This window comes from Gavia stellata, chromosome 6 (genome assembly GCF_030936135.1).
Source record: "Gavia stellata isolate bGavSte3 chromosome 6, bGavSte3.hap2, whole genome shotgun sequence".
NCBI lineage: Eukaryota > Metazoa > Chordata > Aves > Gaviiformes > Gaviidae > Gavia > Gavia stellata.
In genome coordinates this window covers 26275253-26294566 of record NC_082599.1, presented here as the reverse complement: position 1 = coordinate 26294566, position 19314 = coordinate 26275253, and the positions used below count along the sequence as shown (strand labels likewise).

The 19314-nt window shown below is 37.2% G+C and overlaps 1 protein-coding gene across 1 annotated transcript in view; it reads right to left on the bottom strand.

Moving 5' to 3' along the window:
• Positions 1-4007: 4007 nt before the first annotated feature.
• ANKIB1 (ankyrin repeat and IBR domain containing 1) overlaps positions 4008-19314 on the bottom strand; it is a 105492-nt gene continuing 90185 nt past the window's right edge. Inside the window, exons 12-20 of the mRNA XM_059818688.1 lie at positions 15871-16005; positions 15218-15304; positions 15058-15124; positions 14514-14659; positions 13658-13836; positions 13058-13109; positions 9713-9824; positions 7525-7658; positions 4008-7199 (exon numbers count right to left, since the gene is read on the bottom strand). Of these exons, the coding sequence (XP_059674671.1) occupies positions 6447-7199; positions 7525-7658; positions 9713-9824; positions 13058-13109; positions 13658-13836; positions 14514-14659; positions 15058-15124; positions 15218-15304; positions 15871-16005 (1665 nt within the window). The 3' untranslated portion in view covers positions 4008-6446. The remainder of the gene's footprint in view (positions 7200-7524; positions 7659-9712; positions 9825-13057; positions 13110-13657; positions 13837-14513; positions 14660-15057; positions 15125-15217; positions 15305-15870; positions 16006-19314) is intronic.

The window sequence follows — 19314 nt, the reverse complement described above, 5'->3', positions numbered from 1 at the left end:
TCTCTTTGCACTGGTGACAAAAGTAGGTACTGCTGTTAACTGTGACTGAGGAAGTTCATTTTCTTTATATGTTTTTTGTTACAGAATGTTTTCATGTCTCCACTATAAGCCAGTTTGACAGATGCAAGTCCACACCGATTCCTAAAGGCACACCATGCACATTCCCACTGTGCATGTAAATTAACTTGTTAATCACAGTCTTTCTCTTTATTAGTAAAAATACATAAAGGAGATCTACCAGTTGTGTAAGATTTCATACTAAGTGCAAACTAACTTCAGTTATTTACCATTGCCAGTTTATTACTGTTTTACACTTAGATTTCAGAAAACATGACAGAAGTTTGATCTTTTCAGTCAGCTGCACTTAACAGGTTACTTGGGATTGCCATTGTAGCATTTTTTTATGAACTTTTCCTCCGGGGTAGGCAGCCCCCCGCCCCCCTGCTTCTGATGCAGCCTCAGCTGCATTTTTTAAAGCGGTGCTCAAGTCCTTGCGTGGCTGTGGTTCTATATATTGCATGGGGAGTACTTGTTTCTGAGGAACTGTGTAGTTAGAGGCCTTTCCAGACTCCTGAAAGGTGGCAGGCTCATGATAGAATTTTGTGACTTTTTGTCTCTTCATACACTAATCAAAGGACCTGCTGTAGTAGGCAATAAACCGAGCCCGAGTTTCATTCATTATCTCCAGTGGGGCTTCACTGTAGCACCTGAAATGTTCCTGGTTCTGATCTTAGAGCACCTATGGCCTTTGGCATTCTTTGTGACATCATGCAATGGCAAGTACACTTGTGAGTACATGAGACAATTGTGAGTATATCTCATTTTCCATGAAGCTTTGCAGCATGTTGCTCTATTTGTTGGATTCTGCAACCAGTTCAAACTTACCTAGGATATTTTTCCATGGTTTAGCCCGGAGTTTTTCCTACCGTCCCCGTTTTATTCCTTGTCTGGCTCTGCTACTGAACTTCAACCTTTCTCTACTCTGTTATTACAGTGGAACATAGAACTACACTCATTCTTATCTGAGTTCACTGAAGTTTCTTCAAAGATGAAACTGGATGGCTGTGCTGTATTGTTATATCAGAAGCCTTGTACTCAAGCAAAACTCAGAAGGGCTGACACACATGGAAACAGCAATGTAATATGAAATTATAAGAGGACGTATTTTCTTTACATAACAAATTGCTATTATGTTTCAGTGTAAAGATTTCCAATGTGAGTCTACAGAGCAGAGTAAGCTCACCTACAAAAAATGTTTTGTCCTTTGTTTTTTTAACAGTAGCTACAAATAGGTTATGTCCTATCAGAACAGTAGTCTTTAGTATAGTGTTTTGATAGTCCATTCAAAGTGCATCTCTGGTGTTACCTCACCCACGTATCTAAGTTTAAATCTCTTAACACTATTTTGGAGAAGACCTGGAGTAGAAAGTGCAAAAATCCATCAAGACTGGCTGTGTATCAAGGGGAAGTTAATTCATCTAAGTATCTTATGTATCTCCTTGCATAATGAATAAACATTATATACACCATAAATGTCTACATCCTCATGTTTCTTTCTTTGCCACGTATATTGTGCTCAGTTTGTACAAATAAGAGTAAATGTGGTTTTTACTTGGATCATCAAAGAGTCTGCCTCTATCTGGAGCCTTCCAGGACAGAATTAATCTCAAATCATGGAGAATGGATTTGGATGGCTAAATTATAGCCAAGCAGAATTTGGACTGCTGTGCTCAATAACACTGTCTGTATATGCTCCAAAAAACAAAACTGAAATTTTAAGTGGGTGCCTGCTGCTGACTTATACGTAAAGACATCATGGTCAGAAGAAGGGCCTCAAACTCCAGGTGCTTGAACAGAAAATAAAGACGACCAATTTCAAAGTAAGATTTTTTTTTTTTAAATTGCAGAATGTAAAGGTTCCTGCTATAACATGTATAAATTCTAGTAGTCTTGGCAATTGCATTAGTGAATCGTGGCTGGCTAATTAATATGACATTGCTGTTTGTTTGCATCCCTAAAGGTGATGATGTTGGCTACATGGACTGCCATACTAAAAAATGTGGACAGCAAAACTGTGGCATTTGTAGAGTAAAAATGCTAGCATCTGAGTAAGACCTTTTTTTCAAATAGATTGTTATAAATAAAATTGATCTGATAACTAGAGCAGAAGGTGCAGTGGCCAAAATAGAACTGATGAATAATTTGAATAGTTATGTTCACTGTTGCTCATAGAATAACACCTGGGTTCATAAACTGATAAATAGCCCTTAAAACCGCTTATGTAAAGGTAAATCATTCCTAAGTAGTGAACAATTCTTATGTAAAAACCCCAAGACAAAATCCCCCATCTTTTTTCCGGTATCTTGTAGTGGATATGACACTTATGCTCGGATGAAAATAGCACTATAATCTGAATCCTGAAGATTATATATGTGCAGTACTGAACATCTATCTGGATATATTAAATATTTTCTTGTTTATATTCCATTTATCTGGATATTCACACAAATGACCTAAAAAGAAAAAATATATGCAAAACACCTTCTCAAGTTTGTATTTCACTGCAGAGAAGATTTCTGTAAAGATAAAGATGTGGATAATTTTAAAATAATACCATCCTGTTAACAGTTAGCTTTAACATTTTGTTGGTGAAATGTAACCTTAAGTATCTACGAAGAGTTAAGGAAACAAGGGCTTTGCAGTTGTTAGGAAGCATTTTTTCTTACTCCATTATTCTATTTTTAAGTAATTTTTTAATGAACTACTTCAATTGTTTTATGTGGTTATGTATTTGGAGAATAGTGTAAATTCTATATTTGACTATTTTTGAAGTGGAATGAAAGCGTATCATGGTAGAAAGTCAAGCCTTCATTCATTTCTTTGCCGTCACACAAAGACTGACAGCAAACACAGCTTTATACAGTATTTATAGGGGATCCATCTCCTCCTTTTGATGCACATCTTGTGCTTTACTCTTCAGTTAAGAGGACGAGATGGTAAAAATGACACTCAGTTTTGCATCATCACTGGCTTCTCTACATCTTTCAAGTTTCCGTATCTGGCTGATCTACAGAAAAGTAGTAAGGACAATAATCAATATATTGTCTAATTCTGAGCAAATTATCTAGATAATTTTTAGTAAAGAAACTAGCTATCATTATGCCGATGTTTGGCTTCCATTCTTACCAGCCTCCATCAGTATTACAGTGGGATGCCTTGTGTGTGCTGGGAGAGAGGAAGAGAAGGAGGAGAAGGTAATAGTGAAATTGGCCTTGATAAACAGATCTCTGAAACTGGGCTGTGGGGGTGTCTGATTTTGAAACATATTATTGTGATTTCAAACACTTCAGAAAAGTATTTTTAAATTTGTACATCTATTAGTATGTTCTAGCTGCCATAAAACCAAAAATCTCTCTTGTGGTACTCATGATCTTAGTAAAACCCAGTACTTGCTAATTGCAGCATATGCAGTGACACCACAACAGCAGGTAATAGAAAGTGCCTTGCAGTGACTAATCCAACCTTGTACATTAGATTTTAGAACCTCTCCAGCATCTTGGCATACTTGTTGGAGGAAGCTAATTAAATTACTGTAACAATGAACAGAATAGTTTGTGCCTGTTAACCTAACAGAGGCAGTCTGGAATTTCCTGGTAACAATGGAGACTGGATATTAAGTGGCACTTAAGTAACACTAATTAGCAGGATCTTCCTCAAAAATGAGTTCGCCCACTCTCTTTAGCACCACTATTTGTAATGACAAGGCATTACTCTTTACAAAAACAAGTGCACAATATGGCTGCAGCAATTAAGACAAAATTTTAGATTTTGTTTTCAAAGCTTAATGAATATAGGTACCTTATATTTACAAATCAAAACATTCAACTTACTATATGGTCCACAGCTAATCTGGCACAGGACTGAACATATCCTAAAAACATCTGTCATCAGTCTTAAGAATCTGCTACTATAAGTCTAAGACGTAATGAGACAGAACGGAATTAGTTTAAGTAATAAATGTTTAATCAAAGAATTTTACATATTATTAACAGCATTCGTTTGGCCAAACATCTACATGGTTGTAGTATCCTACTTGTATATAAAGTGGGAATGTATCAAGTATAGACTATGAAAGTGCAAATAACAATTCAAGGTTAGAGTAATTTTTTTACATTATAAAATTAACAGGTTTACAAAATAGTCTTGCCAAACTTTATTTTTGAATTGTAAAGTCAATGACTATGGTGTTAAAATAAGTACCAGGAAAATACAAATTTAATAGGCTAATTTCATGCTCATAAGAGTAACACAGAAACAATGCATATACTGCACAACCTAACCAAATTACAAAAAACCAGAACCCACAAACTTCACTATCTTCACAGAGAGCACTCTTACGTATCTTACTGTAACTTTGCAAGACATCTCAATGCAATACACAATCTTTTTGTGAGAATCTTTCTATTCAGAAATTACAATTCAAGGAAGCTATGTGAGCTAAACAACTTTCAGACTGATTCATGATAATAGCTCATGAATAACTGTTTTAGTTGAAGGTTTTTATACCATAGAACAATTTAAAATAGGTATTTTTCAAAGATGTCCAAAGGTTCATGATTATGTCAGGAGTAGGGCAGCTAGAGGAGAAGTTGGAAAATGATTTGAGACTATTCTATGCCATTCTCTCTAAAGATGCTTGCAAAATGAACTAGGTTTTTACGGGGTAAGGGTAAAATATTCTTATTTCATTTTTTACTAATATGAACCTTGTGACTGCAAGGTTCAAAAGCTGCATTGGCATGAATTAGTTACCAAAACACTCACTTGAACTCACAGTAATCAACACATAAACTTTGCCATCATGACACTTGCCTATACACACTCAGTAGTAATAAACTTTTATATCATATCAACAAATCTCTGGTAACAGTTAAGCAAAACTTAAAATGGAGTGTATGTAATTTGCTTGTGTTATGACAAGTTTTGATTATATGTAATTAAAACAGCCATTTCAACAACTTACTCTAATTGTAATTACATAATGTACCATTGTATCTCACTAACTGTAGATTGATGCTTTTAAGCAAATCTAAAACCAGTTTGTTTTTTTTTTCACGGTACAACAACTAGGAAAAGGGGTTTTTGTGGGTTTTATTTTTAATTTTTTTTACACTAAACAGTAATCACACAGCAAATGAATATTGTGCAATTGAACAAATACCTAGCAGTGTTTTGTTTATGCAAAAACACTGACTGAACATTTAGTTATTTCTGTAAAGGCAAGGCCATGGGTGGTTTTATGGAGGTCTTTGCAAGTAATAGCATAGTTACTCCAGAACAGACACTGAATTTGAATCACTTGTTTAACTGTGGCAACTATCCAGTTGGGTTAGGCAAAGGCACCGTAACATGTTGAGCAGAATGTATTATCTGAACTTCAATTGTGGGACTGGCTAATATATGAAAATTCTGTATTCCTATATTTTTATAAAATGTTATCATTAAAAGTAATTGCACTGTTAGTGCATAGAATGCTTTGTAGAATTATGACAACAAAGAACTATGATTGCACTTCCATTAAAGTGTCTCTTAAAATACAGCATAGCTGTTGCTAACTCACTGTATTTTAATATTTAAAATAACTGTTTAACAGCAGCATTAGATTTTATTAACTTAAGATACAGGCTACATTTAATTAAATGCAGTCACCATGGCAACACATGCCAGTTAAATTTAGAGAAGCAATGCTACCCAGTGGTTTCTTTCACTGCTAAGAATTGTGGGATTAGTTTGATAGAGTAACACTGCACTGTTTTGTTAGGCTACTGCCAGCTAATTATTCACAGTTTGGCACATTTGGACTGTAAATAGACATGAAAAAATCTTTGATTTTAACGGGAAAGAATATCCCCTAAAACTTGTTCCTGGAGCAGTACTACAGAGAAGCATTAAATACCTCCGTTCACACTGCTAACAAAAATGAAAAATGAGTAAGGAAAAGTTATGGAAAACAAAACCAAAATGCAAATGAATTGCTAAATGTTATTTTGGTGAAAGAACGAGTTCTAAAAAATGGAATAAACTATTTCTCAGGAAAACCAACCAAAATAATCAGTGTAAGCCTTTAATCCATACTTTCAAGTTAAGGATCATCAACCTAAGGCTAAACAGATGATGCATTGTATTAGGAATGTGGAATACAACCTACTTATTCCTTTTTCTTGAGAGCAAAACAGCAAGTACTACCTAATTAAATGCAAAGGATATTCCTTGAAAGGTTCACATTATTATAAAGAACTACAATTCAAGAGAACTCCTAAATATCCGTTGTTACGTCAGTGGTTACAACTGAGCTGTAATTATGTGGATCAAAGCCTCCATAATGCTTATTCCACATACTGTACCATCTGTCACCACCATTCATTTACTCCAGATTTAGTTTTTATTCATACCAGATGCACATGTTCAATCCATTCACTTGAGGTTTGAGGAGTCTGACTTGAAGTATCTCCTGAAGCATCCAGGGTGCTTGTTACCTCCCTGTTATTATCACTGCTTTGTGATACCATTTCACCTGGAATCATGTTATCTTCACAAGTGCTTTCCCCTGTTTGGGTTCCTCTGCCTTCATTTTTGAGTGCATCCTCAAACAGTGCATGCTCTTCCTGAGGCTCCAGCCCTGTGTCTATAAGATTTGGTTGCCCTGCTGACCCATCTTCAGTACTGGGTTGCTGTGAATCCTCATCTGTTTCTGTACTTGTTGAGGGGATCAGAGCAATACTTTGTGGGTTCATGTCATGAAACCAGGCCATAATATTTCCAAGTAGATTTTCATTGGTATTGGGATCTTGACTGCTGGAATCAGCGTCACTAGATGTTGAGTATAATCCACTTCTTGTATCGCTGCAGGGGTGTGAATGAAGACGATCAGCTGCAAAAGGATCATTGCCGGCACCTAGTCTCATCAGACTGTCACCAAGTTCTAACAGCTCAGAGCTGCTCAAAGCACCTCTTGGGTTATCTATACTTATGGGAGCAGAGTCCAATCTTGTAGGCAAAGAGGTACCTATTGCTCCTAAAGATGCCTCATTATTTAGAAAGTCTCTAGTTTCTCCATCTATGGCCAAGCCAGATTCTTGTAATGATAACTGAATAGCTAGCAGGATGTTTGGGTCATCTTCATCCAAAGAACTCAGAGCCTGTGGAAATACATAAGGTTGCTTTCAGAATAAAACTTTCACCTTGGTACATATTTTGGATTAAAACTAATTTTATTCCTACATGTCATTTATCAGAATCAATTTTTACTGACACAGTTGACAAGAGAATTTAAAAGTTGACTATTGTTACATTAGTGATAGTTTAGCAGTTCTTACTGGTGTGAATGTATAATTTGTTGTCTTATATTCTCCCTTTCTCATTGAAGAATTAAGAAAATTTGCAGAGAGACAAAATGACACAGAAAAGCAGAGCAGGGGAAGGCAAGCAAAGCCGAGAAAACGGAAAAGAGATTAGGGGAGATACCTGAAGAGAATCCTGGTTTTCAGAGTGACTGACAGGGGTATAGTCATGAAGCGAAGAGCTGTGCAGAATACCCATAGAAGCTGAACTCACCATGGAGGTGCCATGTCTTCTACTACTGCCACCTTCCTGAGTGTCTGTTTGGGCAATTGAAACAAAAACTGTTGAAGAACCAGTGAAGAAGCCTTCTCCACTATTATTTACTGACAGAATCTCTTCCTTCCTTTTGGAATCCAGCTGTGTAATTTTACTCCTTTATTCACTCTGAATGAAATAAACCAAACCACTCCTTCTACACCAGCTCTGACACAGTGGCAAAACACTGTTTTAGGAGTGACTGCCTGGTTCATTTGTGCTTTTCTGCTCTCAACACCCTTCTTCTTCTCTTTGAAAGGATGGGGTAGGCCATCAGGAGCATGAGCCCACTGGCAGGAGGGGCAAAGTGCTTCTAAGGCACATACATGATTTATGGAAAAGTCCTGAAAAATACTTTACATGGACACAATACAGGATGCATTTACAGGTGGATTACAACCAAAGTTTGCCCATTTCTCTGTTCTTTCAAAGACAACAACTCAGCTGTAATGTTAACATTACATTAAATTTTACCATAACATTGCAGCACAATTAAGAGTAGTCGTTAGTGTATACCTCAGCAATCACTGACATTGCTGTTTTCTTAAAAGGACCAACAAAAAAATAGAAGTAAAATGCTGTTTCCAGAAAAACTGCTCTGTAATAAAAATAATGTAACTCTCTTGACTTTGGAAAATGGAATTTTCCACTTCAAAACTCAAAATTAAATAAGGTGAGACAAACTAATTCTCTCTTGCATGCTTTAACAGTATGCACTGATCATCACTACAATATGCAAGTGTTTGGTCAAATTCTAGTCCTCAAACTAACAAGATGGTTTTGCATTTTACTTGTAATAAGGAAGGACCAAAGCTCACCAAAATTCTTCTTACTGTTTCTAAAATAAAGAATGCATTTGTTTATTTCTTCTCAGTAATGGATTTCTCCTTTTGTTTTTAAAGGACAAGCTATGTACAGGACTTAAGTTCATGAGACACAGAGATGAGAGTTTGTGCAGCATGGCTTAGAGACCCAGCACATGACTGACAGCTCTGAAGAAACAGCATCACAGTATGATTTGGATTCAAGCTATTTTTGTACCTTTGCAAAAGCTCCTGGCAGAATGGAGACAGCCCAGACAGCCAAGTTACAGTGACCTTAAGCGACTGCACTACCAGCCGTAGCACTGCTTAGAAAAGCAGCATGCTGGAAGCCATAGCCCATGCCAACTTGTTTCCTGGCTGTCTTTGCCAACGCAGGAGTTTTGAGCAGGGTTTTGGAATACAGCCTTATGACCATCTTCCAGCAGGCCTGCAGCAGGGGAACCCTCTTCTACACTCTTTATGCACAACTGGGTATTGGCATAGAAGAGCTGGTATATAGATAAGACTGTCATATGAAGTATGTGCTCTTCAAAATTTCTTCAGAAAAGTAAACCTGCTCTAAATAGCTGAGGAGTCATTAGTGGGAAGATCAATGAATTTCTCTTTAAAAAGAGGAGCAGCCACAATGAAGTCAGCTACAATTCATAGAATCATCACAGAATCGTAGAATACCAGGTTGGAAGGGTCCTCGAGGATCATCTGGTCCAACCTTTCTTGGCAAAAGCATGGACTAGACAAGATGGCCCAGCACCCTGTCCAGCTCAATCTTAAAATTGTCAAATGTTGGGGAATCCACCACTTCCCTGGGGAGATTATTCCAATGGCTGATTGTTCTCATTGTGAAAAATCTTCCTCTTGTGCCCAATTGGAATCTCCCCAGGAATAACTTGTACCCATTGCACCTCATCTTTTCCATGTGACTCCTTGTAAAAAGGGAGTCTCCATCTTCTTTGTAGCCACCCTTTAAATACTGGAACATGGTGATAAGGTCTCCCCTAAGCCTTCTTTTCTCAAAGCTGAACAAACCCAGTTCTCTCAGCCTTGAGAAAAGAAGGCTTAGGGGAGATCCCATTCAAAAATACAAAAATAAGCCTTTATGTTGTATCCTGGAAAATAGAGCAATGTATTTGAAACCTCTTTGGAGTGCATCCACAGAAGAACAAACACTGTGGTCACTACTAGCAATTTCTGAAGTAGGAAGAGAGAAAAAGCAGCCCCATGCAGGAACATACCTAATGTACTCTCACTGGGGTCATCAGGATCCGGAGTATTACTCAGCAGACTGTGCATGTCTCCACGTCGACGCTGTCTATGCCTCCTCCGATACTGAAATTCAGCATATTCCTGCATAAACCAAAGGTTACAAAATACAGGGCAGCATGCAGTAATATTTTTCTGATGTAACAAGCACCAAATTTTCATTAAAAATATGTGATTTTATAGGTTTATTATAAAATCACCTGTTTTCAGAAAAACAAATTGCAAGTTATATCATGCAATGCTTAAAATAAATAATTAAAAAAATCCAAGGTAATCCTAAATCTATAAAATAATGAATTAGCAAAGAAAAATACTTCATGTATTACAGACATTTTAATACTTGCAATCTCCCTTTTTAAAGAATTCCAAGTACACATTTTTTGTTTAAAAGCTTTGATGCCAATCTTTGTACACACACACCTTGACACACTTTTTAATAAATATATACCTAGTGATTTTAGAACATAAAAACAATTAATCTGAATTAGACCAACAGATTATGTCAGGGTTCTTGTTGCCAGCAATGACCAGTAGAAAATAACCTTTGGAAGACTATAGAAAGCTGGCAGACATACACTAGGACTTGTTATACTCTTCCCATCCTCCAGGACACTATGGCTCAGGAACTTCTTAAGCCACAGCTGATACTCTTCCACTGAACAGTCTTTGATGGATTTTTATTCCATGATTTACAAATCTCCTCTATTTTTGAGTAACTGATGAGCCATACAATATGGATTTGAACTCCTGAAACCTGTAATTTCTTATGTTGTGTGTATTTACCAAAGACAGTTTATAAAACATTTATGGAAAAGACTCACTTTTGGTCACATCAAGCTAACATCCCAAGGGTTAATTATCTTAATACTTGGATATAAATATTTTTATTTCCATACCTTTCCTAATATTAAGAGATTAATTTTATGTTTGAAGCCAAATTTCCAGATATGCTTTCTGGTTAACTCAGCTGACACTGAACCTGACTGTGTAGGTAAAATCTCTTGTAAATTCTCTTGTTAATCTCAGTTATTCATTTACACAAGGCAATAAAAATATACACACAGGTACTAGCTCTTCTCTTTGGAAAAGAATATTGCTATTTTCTTCCCTAAGCCCCAGGCTGGGAAATCTGTAATCCAAAGGCTTCATTTGGCCAAATGACTTGGGAAAGATAACATTACCATTAGCTTTCCTTTCTTACATTAACTCTTCATCCTAGGATATCTCAACATCTGAAGTATCTAAAATTTAAATCCAGAAGTGTAATTTCTCTTACACAATGACTGTATTGATTTTGATGGTATTATGACGGTATGTTGTCTTTCCATTAAGTGTTTCAGACCAAGTTTTTATGCATAATGACATATGCAAGCCAAAAAGAATAGTCACAAAATGATCAGTGTGAGCAGATTTTTATCTGCGTAAGAAGATCCATGAAAACTGTAAGAACATAAAAATAGCTGTACTGGACCAGACAAAAGGTCCGTTTAGCCCAATATTCTGTCTTCAACAGCGGTTAGCAGTAGATGCTTCTTAGCCTATGGCACAGCATAAAAACCAGGGCAAACATGAAGTGATTCTTCTCTAAAATATTCTTCCAGCTCCTAGGGAGCTCAGGGATTTCCTAAATGGAAGGCAGCACCCCAAACAACAGAAAATAAAATCTTGATATGAAACAGTATTACTGAAATATTTTTAAAAATATATAAATATATAACTATGAATTGCATAAGGAATAATGAGAAGTGATCACTGAACACTAAGATTTATTAGGCATATCAGATCTTATCTCTTTTCTGTTTGCAATAAAAGAATATATTTTACCAAGTCATTTAACTTTTGGTTGCTTTTTAACCTTTAGAAAGATATCTTGATTACTACTGATAAAATTTTATTTTTGATTACTTGGAACAATACATGTGAACAGAAGGAGTTTTAATTTTATTGGGTAGGAACATCATGGTTTCACACAATGGTCTACAATGAGCAATGTTCCTTGCTAAAACCAGTAAGATTTTGTTTTCTGTAATAACCTGGTATACACAGACATTCTACTACTTGTCAGTAAAAGTACAGCTCTATGTCAAATATTTTATAGTGAAATTCACTAAAATAAACAAAGATGACCATTATTAATTTTACAAAATTCCTTTGGCATAGGTGGTTGCAAGTATCCTTGATAGCTACGTAGCAAAGAAACCAACTTGCAATATACAGTGCCACATTTAGGCAAATCACAAAAACTCATAAGCAATCATCTAAGCATGACTGCAATGGCACTTACTGCTAAACAGCTTATCAACTTATTTCTTATCAGTTTTTTCTCATAACCGTTTCTACTGATGATACAGCAACATCACAATGAGTTCGATATTATCAAATGTGGAATTATATCAAAAGAAAGGACTGAGGAACTAGACAAGAGAAGCAAGTTGATCTTTTTTAGAGAAGCAAGCTATTTTCTCACCAGCATGATGCTCACCAACAACAATAGCAAAGGAAATATACAGAAAAAGTACATGGAGTTTTCCAGGATGCTTTAAAATGACTAGCTAGAAAGAAAACAGCACCAAGGAAATGTGGAAATGAAGTTTCCTTCCTAACTGAATGCTTTAATCTGATGTTCTTAAAATATTAAGTAAAAATTAAGATGATAAAGGAAAGCTTTATAGGAAGCTTCTTGTATTTTTGTGCAGAGCCTTGAAAATTATATACTCTTTCCCATATATAGGTAGTGAATTATTCACTTCAAAAATTATAATTTTCATTCTTGGTTAAGTAGCAGAAGTTCATCTCATTTAGGTATGCAATTTCCATCCTGCTTCAATACATAAAAATAAAAAGAAACATTTCAAATGCCTAACAATATTTAGGTGTATGTCTGTATGTTTTTGTTGGATTGTTACAGAAGGATGGAAATTTCTTAGACTTTTTGTCAAATTCTGCTGAACTGATGTTGCATTCAAAAGTAATCTACACAATTTCATATATTTATTACTTGAAGGTTCCCCAGGCCATAGACACCAGTTTATACACAATTTTAAAACTGGTAATGTACTTGGAAAATGATGAATACAACATAGCTTGTCTAATGCCACCTTAAATAGCTATAGCCATGTTAGAGGCATTGTTTAGAATCATTGCACAATTACCTATGCATATATTTCCTTCTATTGTGAAATAAAAAAAATGGTAAGCTTAAACCAACTTGAAATGCTTTGAATCAAAATAAGGAAGCTCTTCATGCAGATTGCAGTCATACCTGTGTTTCTAGAATACGCAGAACTAAGTTAAAAAAATTAAAATCAATAGTTTACCTCAGGGGATGCAAATCCTAAATATTCCCAATCCCATGTTCCACCAGCAAAGCTATAAAATGAAGAGATATACCATAAAGTTTAGAACAAAGTATGAACAACCTCCAGAGATTCAAAACCTATCAACATCTAAAAAGTAGTGCAATTGTAACTCTCTAAACTTAACAAGTCTTCTGCTTTAATTCTTACCTCAAAATTCATTTAGAAAGTCATGCAATTAAATTGTTGACTATTCAAGAACTGCTTAATATTTTTAGCAAATACTTATAGATTTTTGGAGTACACCAGGTATTTAGTGACAATCTTGAAGGAAAAAAGTGAAGTGGAAGCCACAACATATAATCATTAATATATCACAAATGGGGAAGCAATTTAGGCTACAACACACAGAGCAGTGATTCTCAAATACATTTTTCCTCAGTGAAAAGCTGCAATTCCACAAGCATCAAATGTCCAAGAAAATGTCACTATCTGGTGATTTACAGCCACCACATTTATCAGCTCCACTTTACCTCACTGTCAAAAAATGACAGTGGATTCACCCACTTGGGCAGCGAGCAATGAACTTTTTTGACTTGTCCAGTATTTTGTTTGGATTACCTGCGCCTGGGTGCTTCTGGCGAGTCTGCAGGAGCAACACCACGGGCCACAGAAGCCAGGAACTCTTGCCGTTTCTGCTGCACAAGACAAGCTGCACGGATGATTTTATGGCGAGGAGTCCGAAGGTAAGGCCTGTTCACTTTCTGTGCAAGGTCTTCAGTGACCATTTCTAGGTCTGTCTGCAACAGTTAATAAATACAGAATAAGATAAGTTTACAAGGAAATGAAGATCGGGAAGAGCTCTACACCATAAATACTGAGCAGAATTATATCCATTTTCCTGGAAATACCATTTGAAATACCGAAATACACCCAAATGTCTGCCCTTCTAGCCTCCCCTTTTACTGCCCTAAATGCAGGACTCCAGCTTGGAGCAGGGCTTCTCTGCACTCACACATATTGAAAATCTTCAGGGCCCCAAAAGGAAAGGAAAGGAGGCAGCAACCCCTGCGCTGATGCCACCGCCACCTAGGTACTCCCCCAATTTTGCCCCCAACCACATGTCAGACACATTAGTAGGGAAAGACAGGGAAGAGGTGCTAGAGAAGGAGATGAAGACTGAAGCTAAAATGTTATCCTCAGAAAGCAGGTTAACAGTAAAGAATCTCCTTTCTTTCCCCTTCCACCTGTCCTTATCCCTTTCCTTTTTTAGCAAAGTGTTATTTTTCATTCATTCTAAAATTGAACTAAAAGCTACTGTGTCACAGAGTAATAAAAATGCACTAATTTTCCAAACTTGGTTAAAAATACAAAACAGGTATATCAGTTTTACACTACAAAAATGGCAAAAAGACTCTGATAACTAATATTACAGAAAAAAGTAACATTAGAAAAGCAAAATATATGCATGTATTACCTGCATAAGTTCAAATATTTCTTTCTTTGTGCTTTTAGGCTCCAAAAAGAATCCATATGGATAAGAACACTTAAGAATACGGCGAGTTTTTAGAAGCTCTTGCACTGCATCTTCAATGAATGTGGTATCAGGACAGCCTCCCTCAGCTGTAAGATGAAACAAGCATTGTGAAAATATTTCCCTGCTGATGTCAGCATTTCTTTTAGCATAAGAGTTTTCCTCCAAAATAAAATTTATATGCATGTCAGTTAAACATTTTGCAAGTAAACAGCAGCAGGTTCTGAATGACTACACAGTGTTCTTACTAAAAGAAGCACAGAATATTAGCTTATCCCTTAGTAATGCTATTTTATCTTTGAGTCTTTGGAATAGATAAGATTTACTGTACATTTAGCTTTCATTCACTGCTTATGAATTCTAGTACTGGAGGGATCACATCACACAGCAGACTGATGTGAGCTCTATCAAAAAAAAAAAAAAAGTTTAGCCATAACAGAGTTGATTTGATTTCAAATCAAATTCATAGATCACAGCAAATACTTACTTCCACTGAGAGCTCTACTCAACTGCTCCATCTTTTCTTTGGCTGTTTTTAGAAGGCGCTGTTCTAACTAGAAAACGAAAATAAATAAAATACGGTAAGATAATTACTTTTGGATTACTAAAATAGAAACAAAAATCAGTAAAAATGGCTTGACCCACACCTGGTAGCTAAGTTCATGGTTCTTAAATCTCGTGTAATAGTGCATAAACCTATCAAGCTCTTGAAATCTTCTATGCTTCTTCTCAGCCTGGAAAATAATGGAGAAACAAAAGAAACCAAGATGAATCTTCTGATTTAATTTAGCAACCACCGTTAGATATAATTACATAACCAACCGTTTCTATTCCCACTATACATAAAGTATTGTACACAATGCTGATGAGTGCCATGTAAGTAAAGAGACAAATGTAATTTTTGAAATTCACAAGTCTGCAAATACCATAGCCAGAGTTGATACATTATGTGTGCATGCTATTTAAGCAGACTTTCCAAATGCCAAAATTAAAGCATGTCTTCTGTAGTGCACAGCAGCTAATTACAGTACCAGCACATCCATTTCACAAAAGGAAACAATGACACAGAGAAGTAAAATGACGTGAGTAAAGTCACCAGTGGTTACCAAAGCCAAAAGCAGAATCAAGTCTTATGTTTCTATCCACAAATAAGCAGTGTTTTCTTTCTGTCTCTTTGATATATTTAAGGTTGTATTTTTCCATTTAGGACTTGGGTTTGGAAGAATTTTGATGAAACTTACCCTAAATAGAAAATTGCACCCTTAGTGCTATTTTTCAAACACACACAGTCATTTGTTACCTCTACTGTCATCTCCTTGGACTGTTCCTCTACATGTTGAATAACTTCATAGCGAGTGCATCTATAGTAACCTCCAGTGGAAGAGCTGTGCTTCTTCCATTCTTCTAAGCATATCCAGCAAAAGTCATATTTGCACTTCAGAAAAAAAAGGAACAGGGGCAAAAAAATAGTTGATACATTGTAGATTTGCAGTTATGTATCATTATTCCTCCATGAACAATCGAATTAACATCATTCTGAGTGTGCTTACGGTCAAAGAAATTTTTGAGGAGCCTCCTTCCTATTTTACCTACTACAGGTAGGGTTATCAAACCATGTCAGTAATAATTTTTGTTTCTTGGATCACAAGATTGTGTTGGATCTACAAGTTAAGTTTTAAGTGGATGAAATAAATCAAATGATAAATACAGCTGATCGGGCCTGGCTTTTTGTTATTGTTTTTAAAAAAGACAGTCCCATTTTTTAAGTGACAGAGAAACTGTTCATGAGAAAAGAGTGATTTTTTTCTAATATCACTTTAAAAAGTGATTACTGGTATTTTTGCCATGTGGTATTCCTGATGCAAAATATTACTAACAACTACTAAAGCAAGAGAGAAGAAACCAGAACATAAACTTTGAAGAGTAATTACTTCAAGGTGAGCCTTTTCTGTATTGACTTGAGTAGAGAGCTTTCAAAATAGGTAACACCTTACAAGGAGATCTGACTTATCCAGGCTTCTCTGCATCAGAGAAGATCAAACTGTACTACTAAATATTTTCAACTCAGCACTGAGTTCTCAGCCAGTTTATTTCAAAATAATTGGAAGCTATGGATGGATGGGCAAAAGACTTTACGAATTGGTGAATCCTGTTTATTTTATCTGTTTTACAGATGAACAAAGAAAAATCCTGAGAAAACTAAACAAAAAATTACATTAATTAATATGAAGCCATTAATATTATTATTGGAATTTGATAAATTAAGTCGCACTTTTTCTCTCTTTGATAAGTTTAATCTTTCCAGGAATATCTAGTCCATACCAAATGTGTTTGTCGGTAGCTGTTTTATACAATCAATTAGATATATTACAGGAAGAAATGAAATCTAACTCCTGCATTGTACTTTTGCTAATTTCGTCTCACCAGTAGTGCTGATTTTGTTCTAAAAAGCAATGGAGACTAGGGTATTTCTTCTTGTTATTGTGCTGCACCTTCTTTGTTCTTAAACGTTTTTTTGAAGCTGCTTGCTTATACAAAATGGTAAGATGAGTGTTGAGAATGAAGTATGAGAATAATTGTGTATCAAAGTGTTAAGTGTGTATCACTGCATCATTTGCCTGTCATTCAAAACCACTCATTCATTATAAGAAAAAAATCATTACAAAATATTCAAAAAATGGTATGAAACAAGTTGTTTCACAAGCAACAGAACTAATAAGGCTTGACCTCCTATTAATTTACGTGCATATGCTCCTACTGCAATAATCTCATCTCTCCCAAATTATCTCCCCCCATGACTACTCCATAATATATATCTTCTAATCTCTCACATCTCCAAAAGTCCCCTCAAAAACCCAAGGTTCACTCAGTGTTCCCAGAACCTCCTCCAGTACTTCAGTCTCATTAAACATTCAAAAGCACATCATCTGTTTCTACAGACCTCCCAAAACCCTGAGCTCTGTTTCATGTGCCTTTATGACCACCTAGCCATGCAGCAGCACCACCTATGCTTAAGAAATCACATCTGCTGCTAGGCCACCATCTGAGCCAAGCAGAAAAGGTAATTGCTGAGCAGGTAACTGCTGAGTAGGTATTTCAGCCTCTATGTTGGCGTCAGCACAAATTAAGTCTCTGCATCATACAGCTACCAAGTTTCATGAAACTTGCAGTAATTGAATATCTGTGAACCCCTTCCTGTTCCTTCGTATCTGGATCAAATTACCCAGAAGGTTAAAAAACTACTACAGGTAGGGGAGTGAGAGAGAATTGCCTAAGCCTTGTCTCCTTAGAAACTGGGATCATAAAACAGTAAGATGCCTGCTTAAGTACTGAAATGTGACTTTACTCATAAAGAGTATCCTCCTCTACACCAAGGTACATGCCAGCTGCTAAGAGGCAGTCGTAGTTCATCATGTAGTAGGCTTGAGCAGACCTTACTGCAGCAAAGGCAGAAGGACTGTCACAGATCCTTACTTCAGTGGAGGAAGAGACAAGCGAGGTGACCACTATACCTTGTGTCTGAGCCCTGCAATGAGCTTGAGGATACCCTTCCTTTCCTTCTTCACTAGGCTGAGGGGAGGCAGCTTCTGTTTGCAGAGATTTCTCCACCACAAAAGGAATCTGACTGTTTTAAGGACAATTTAAGCTGTTTATAAGGTACAGCATCAAAGAAGAAAAGAGAACTGTGGCTATCAGCCAGTGCCTCAGAATGGTACTGAATTAAATTATCTACATTCAGCAGTGGCTTCCCACAGGATTCTCCTGGAGAAGCTGGCGAATTGTGGCTTAGGCAGGTGCACTCTTCGCTGGGTAAAAAACTGTCTGGACGGCCGAGCCCAGAGAGTCGTGGTGAAAGGAGTCAAATCCAGTTGGCAGCCGGTCACAAGCGGAGTTCCCCAGGGCTCAGTTTTGGGACCAGTCTCATTTAATATATTTATCGATGATCTGGATGAGGGGATTGAGTGCTCCCTCAGCCAGTTTGCAGATGACACCAAGTTGGGTGGAGTGTTGATCTGCTCGAGGGTCGGAAGGCTCTGCAGAGGGATCTGGACAGGCTGGATCGATGGGGCCAGGCCAATTGTATGAGGTTCAACAAGGCCAAGTGCCAGGTCCTGCACTTTGGTCACAACAACCCCATGCAATACTACAGGCCTGGGGACGAGTGGCTGGAAAGCTGCCCCGCAGAAAAGGACCTGGGCGTGTTGGTTGACAGCCGGCTGAATATGAGCCAGCAGTGTGCCCAGGTGGCCAAGAAGGCCAATGGCATCCTGGCTTGTATCAGAAATAGTGTGGCCAGCAGGAGTAGGGAGGTGATCGTGCCCCTGTACTCGGCATTGGTGAGGCCGCACCTCGAATCCTGTGTTCAGTTTTGGGCCCCTCACTACAAGAAGGACACTGAGGTGCTGCAGCGTGTCCAGAAAAGGGCAATGAAGCTGGTGAGGGGTCTGGAGCACGAGTCTTATGTTGTTCAGTCTGGAGAAGAGGAGGCTGAGGGGAGACCTCATCGCTCTCTACAATTCCCTGAAAGGGGGTTGCAGAGAGGTGGGTGTTCGTCTCTTCTCCCAAGTGACGAGTGACAGGACAAGAGGAAATGGCCTCAAGTTACGCCAGGGGAGGTTCAGGCTGGCTATTAGGAAAAATTTCTTTACTGAGAGAGTGGTGAGACACTGGAATAAGCTGCCCAGGGAAGTGGTGGAGTCACCATCCCTGGAGGTGTTCAAGGAACATGTAGATGTGGCACTGT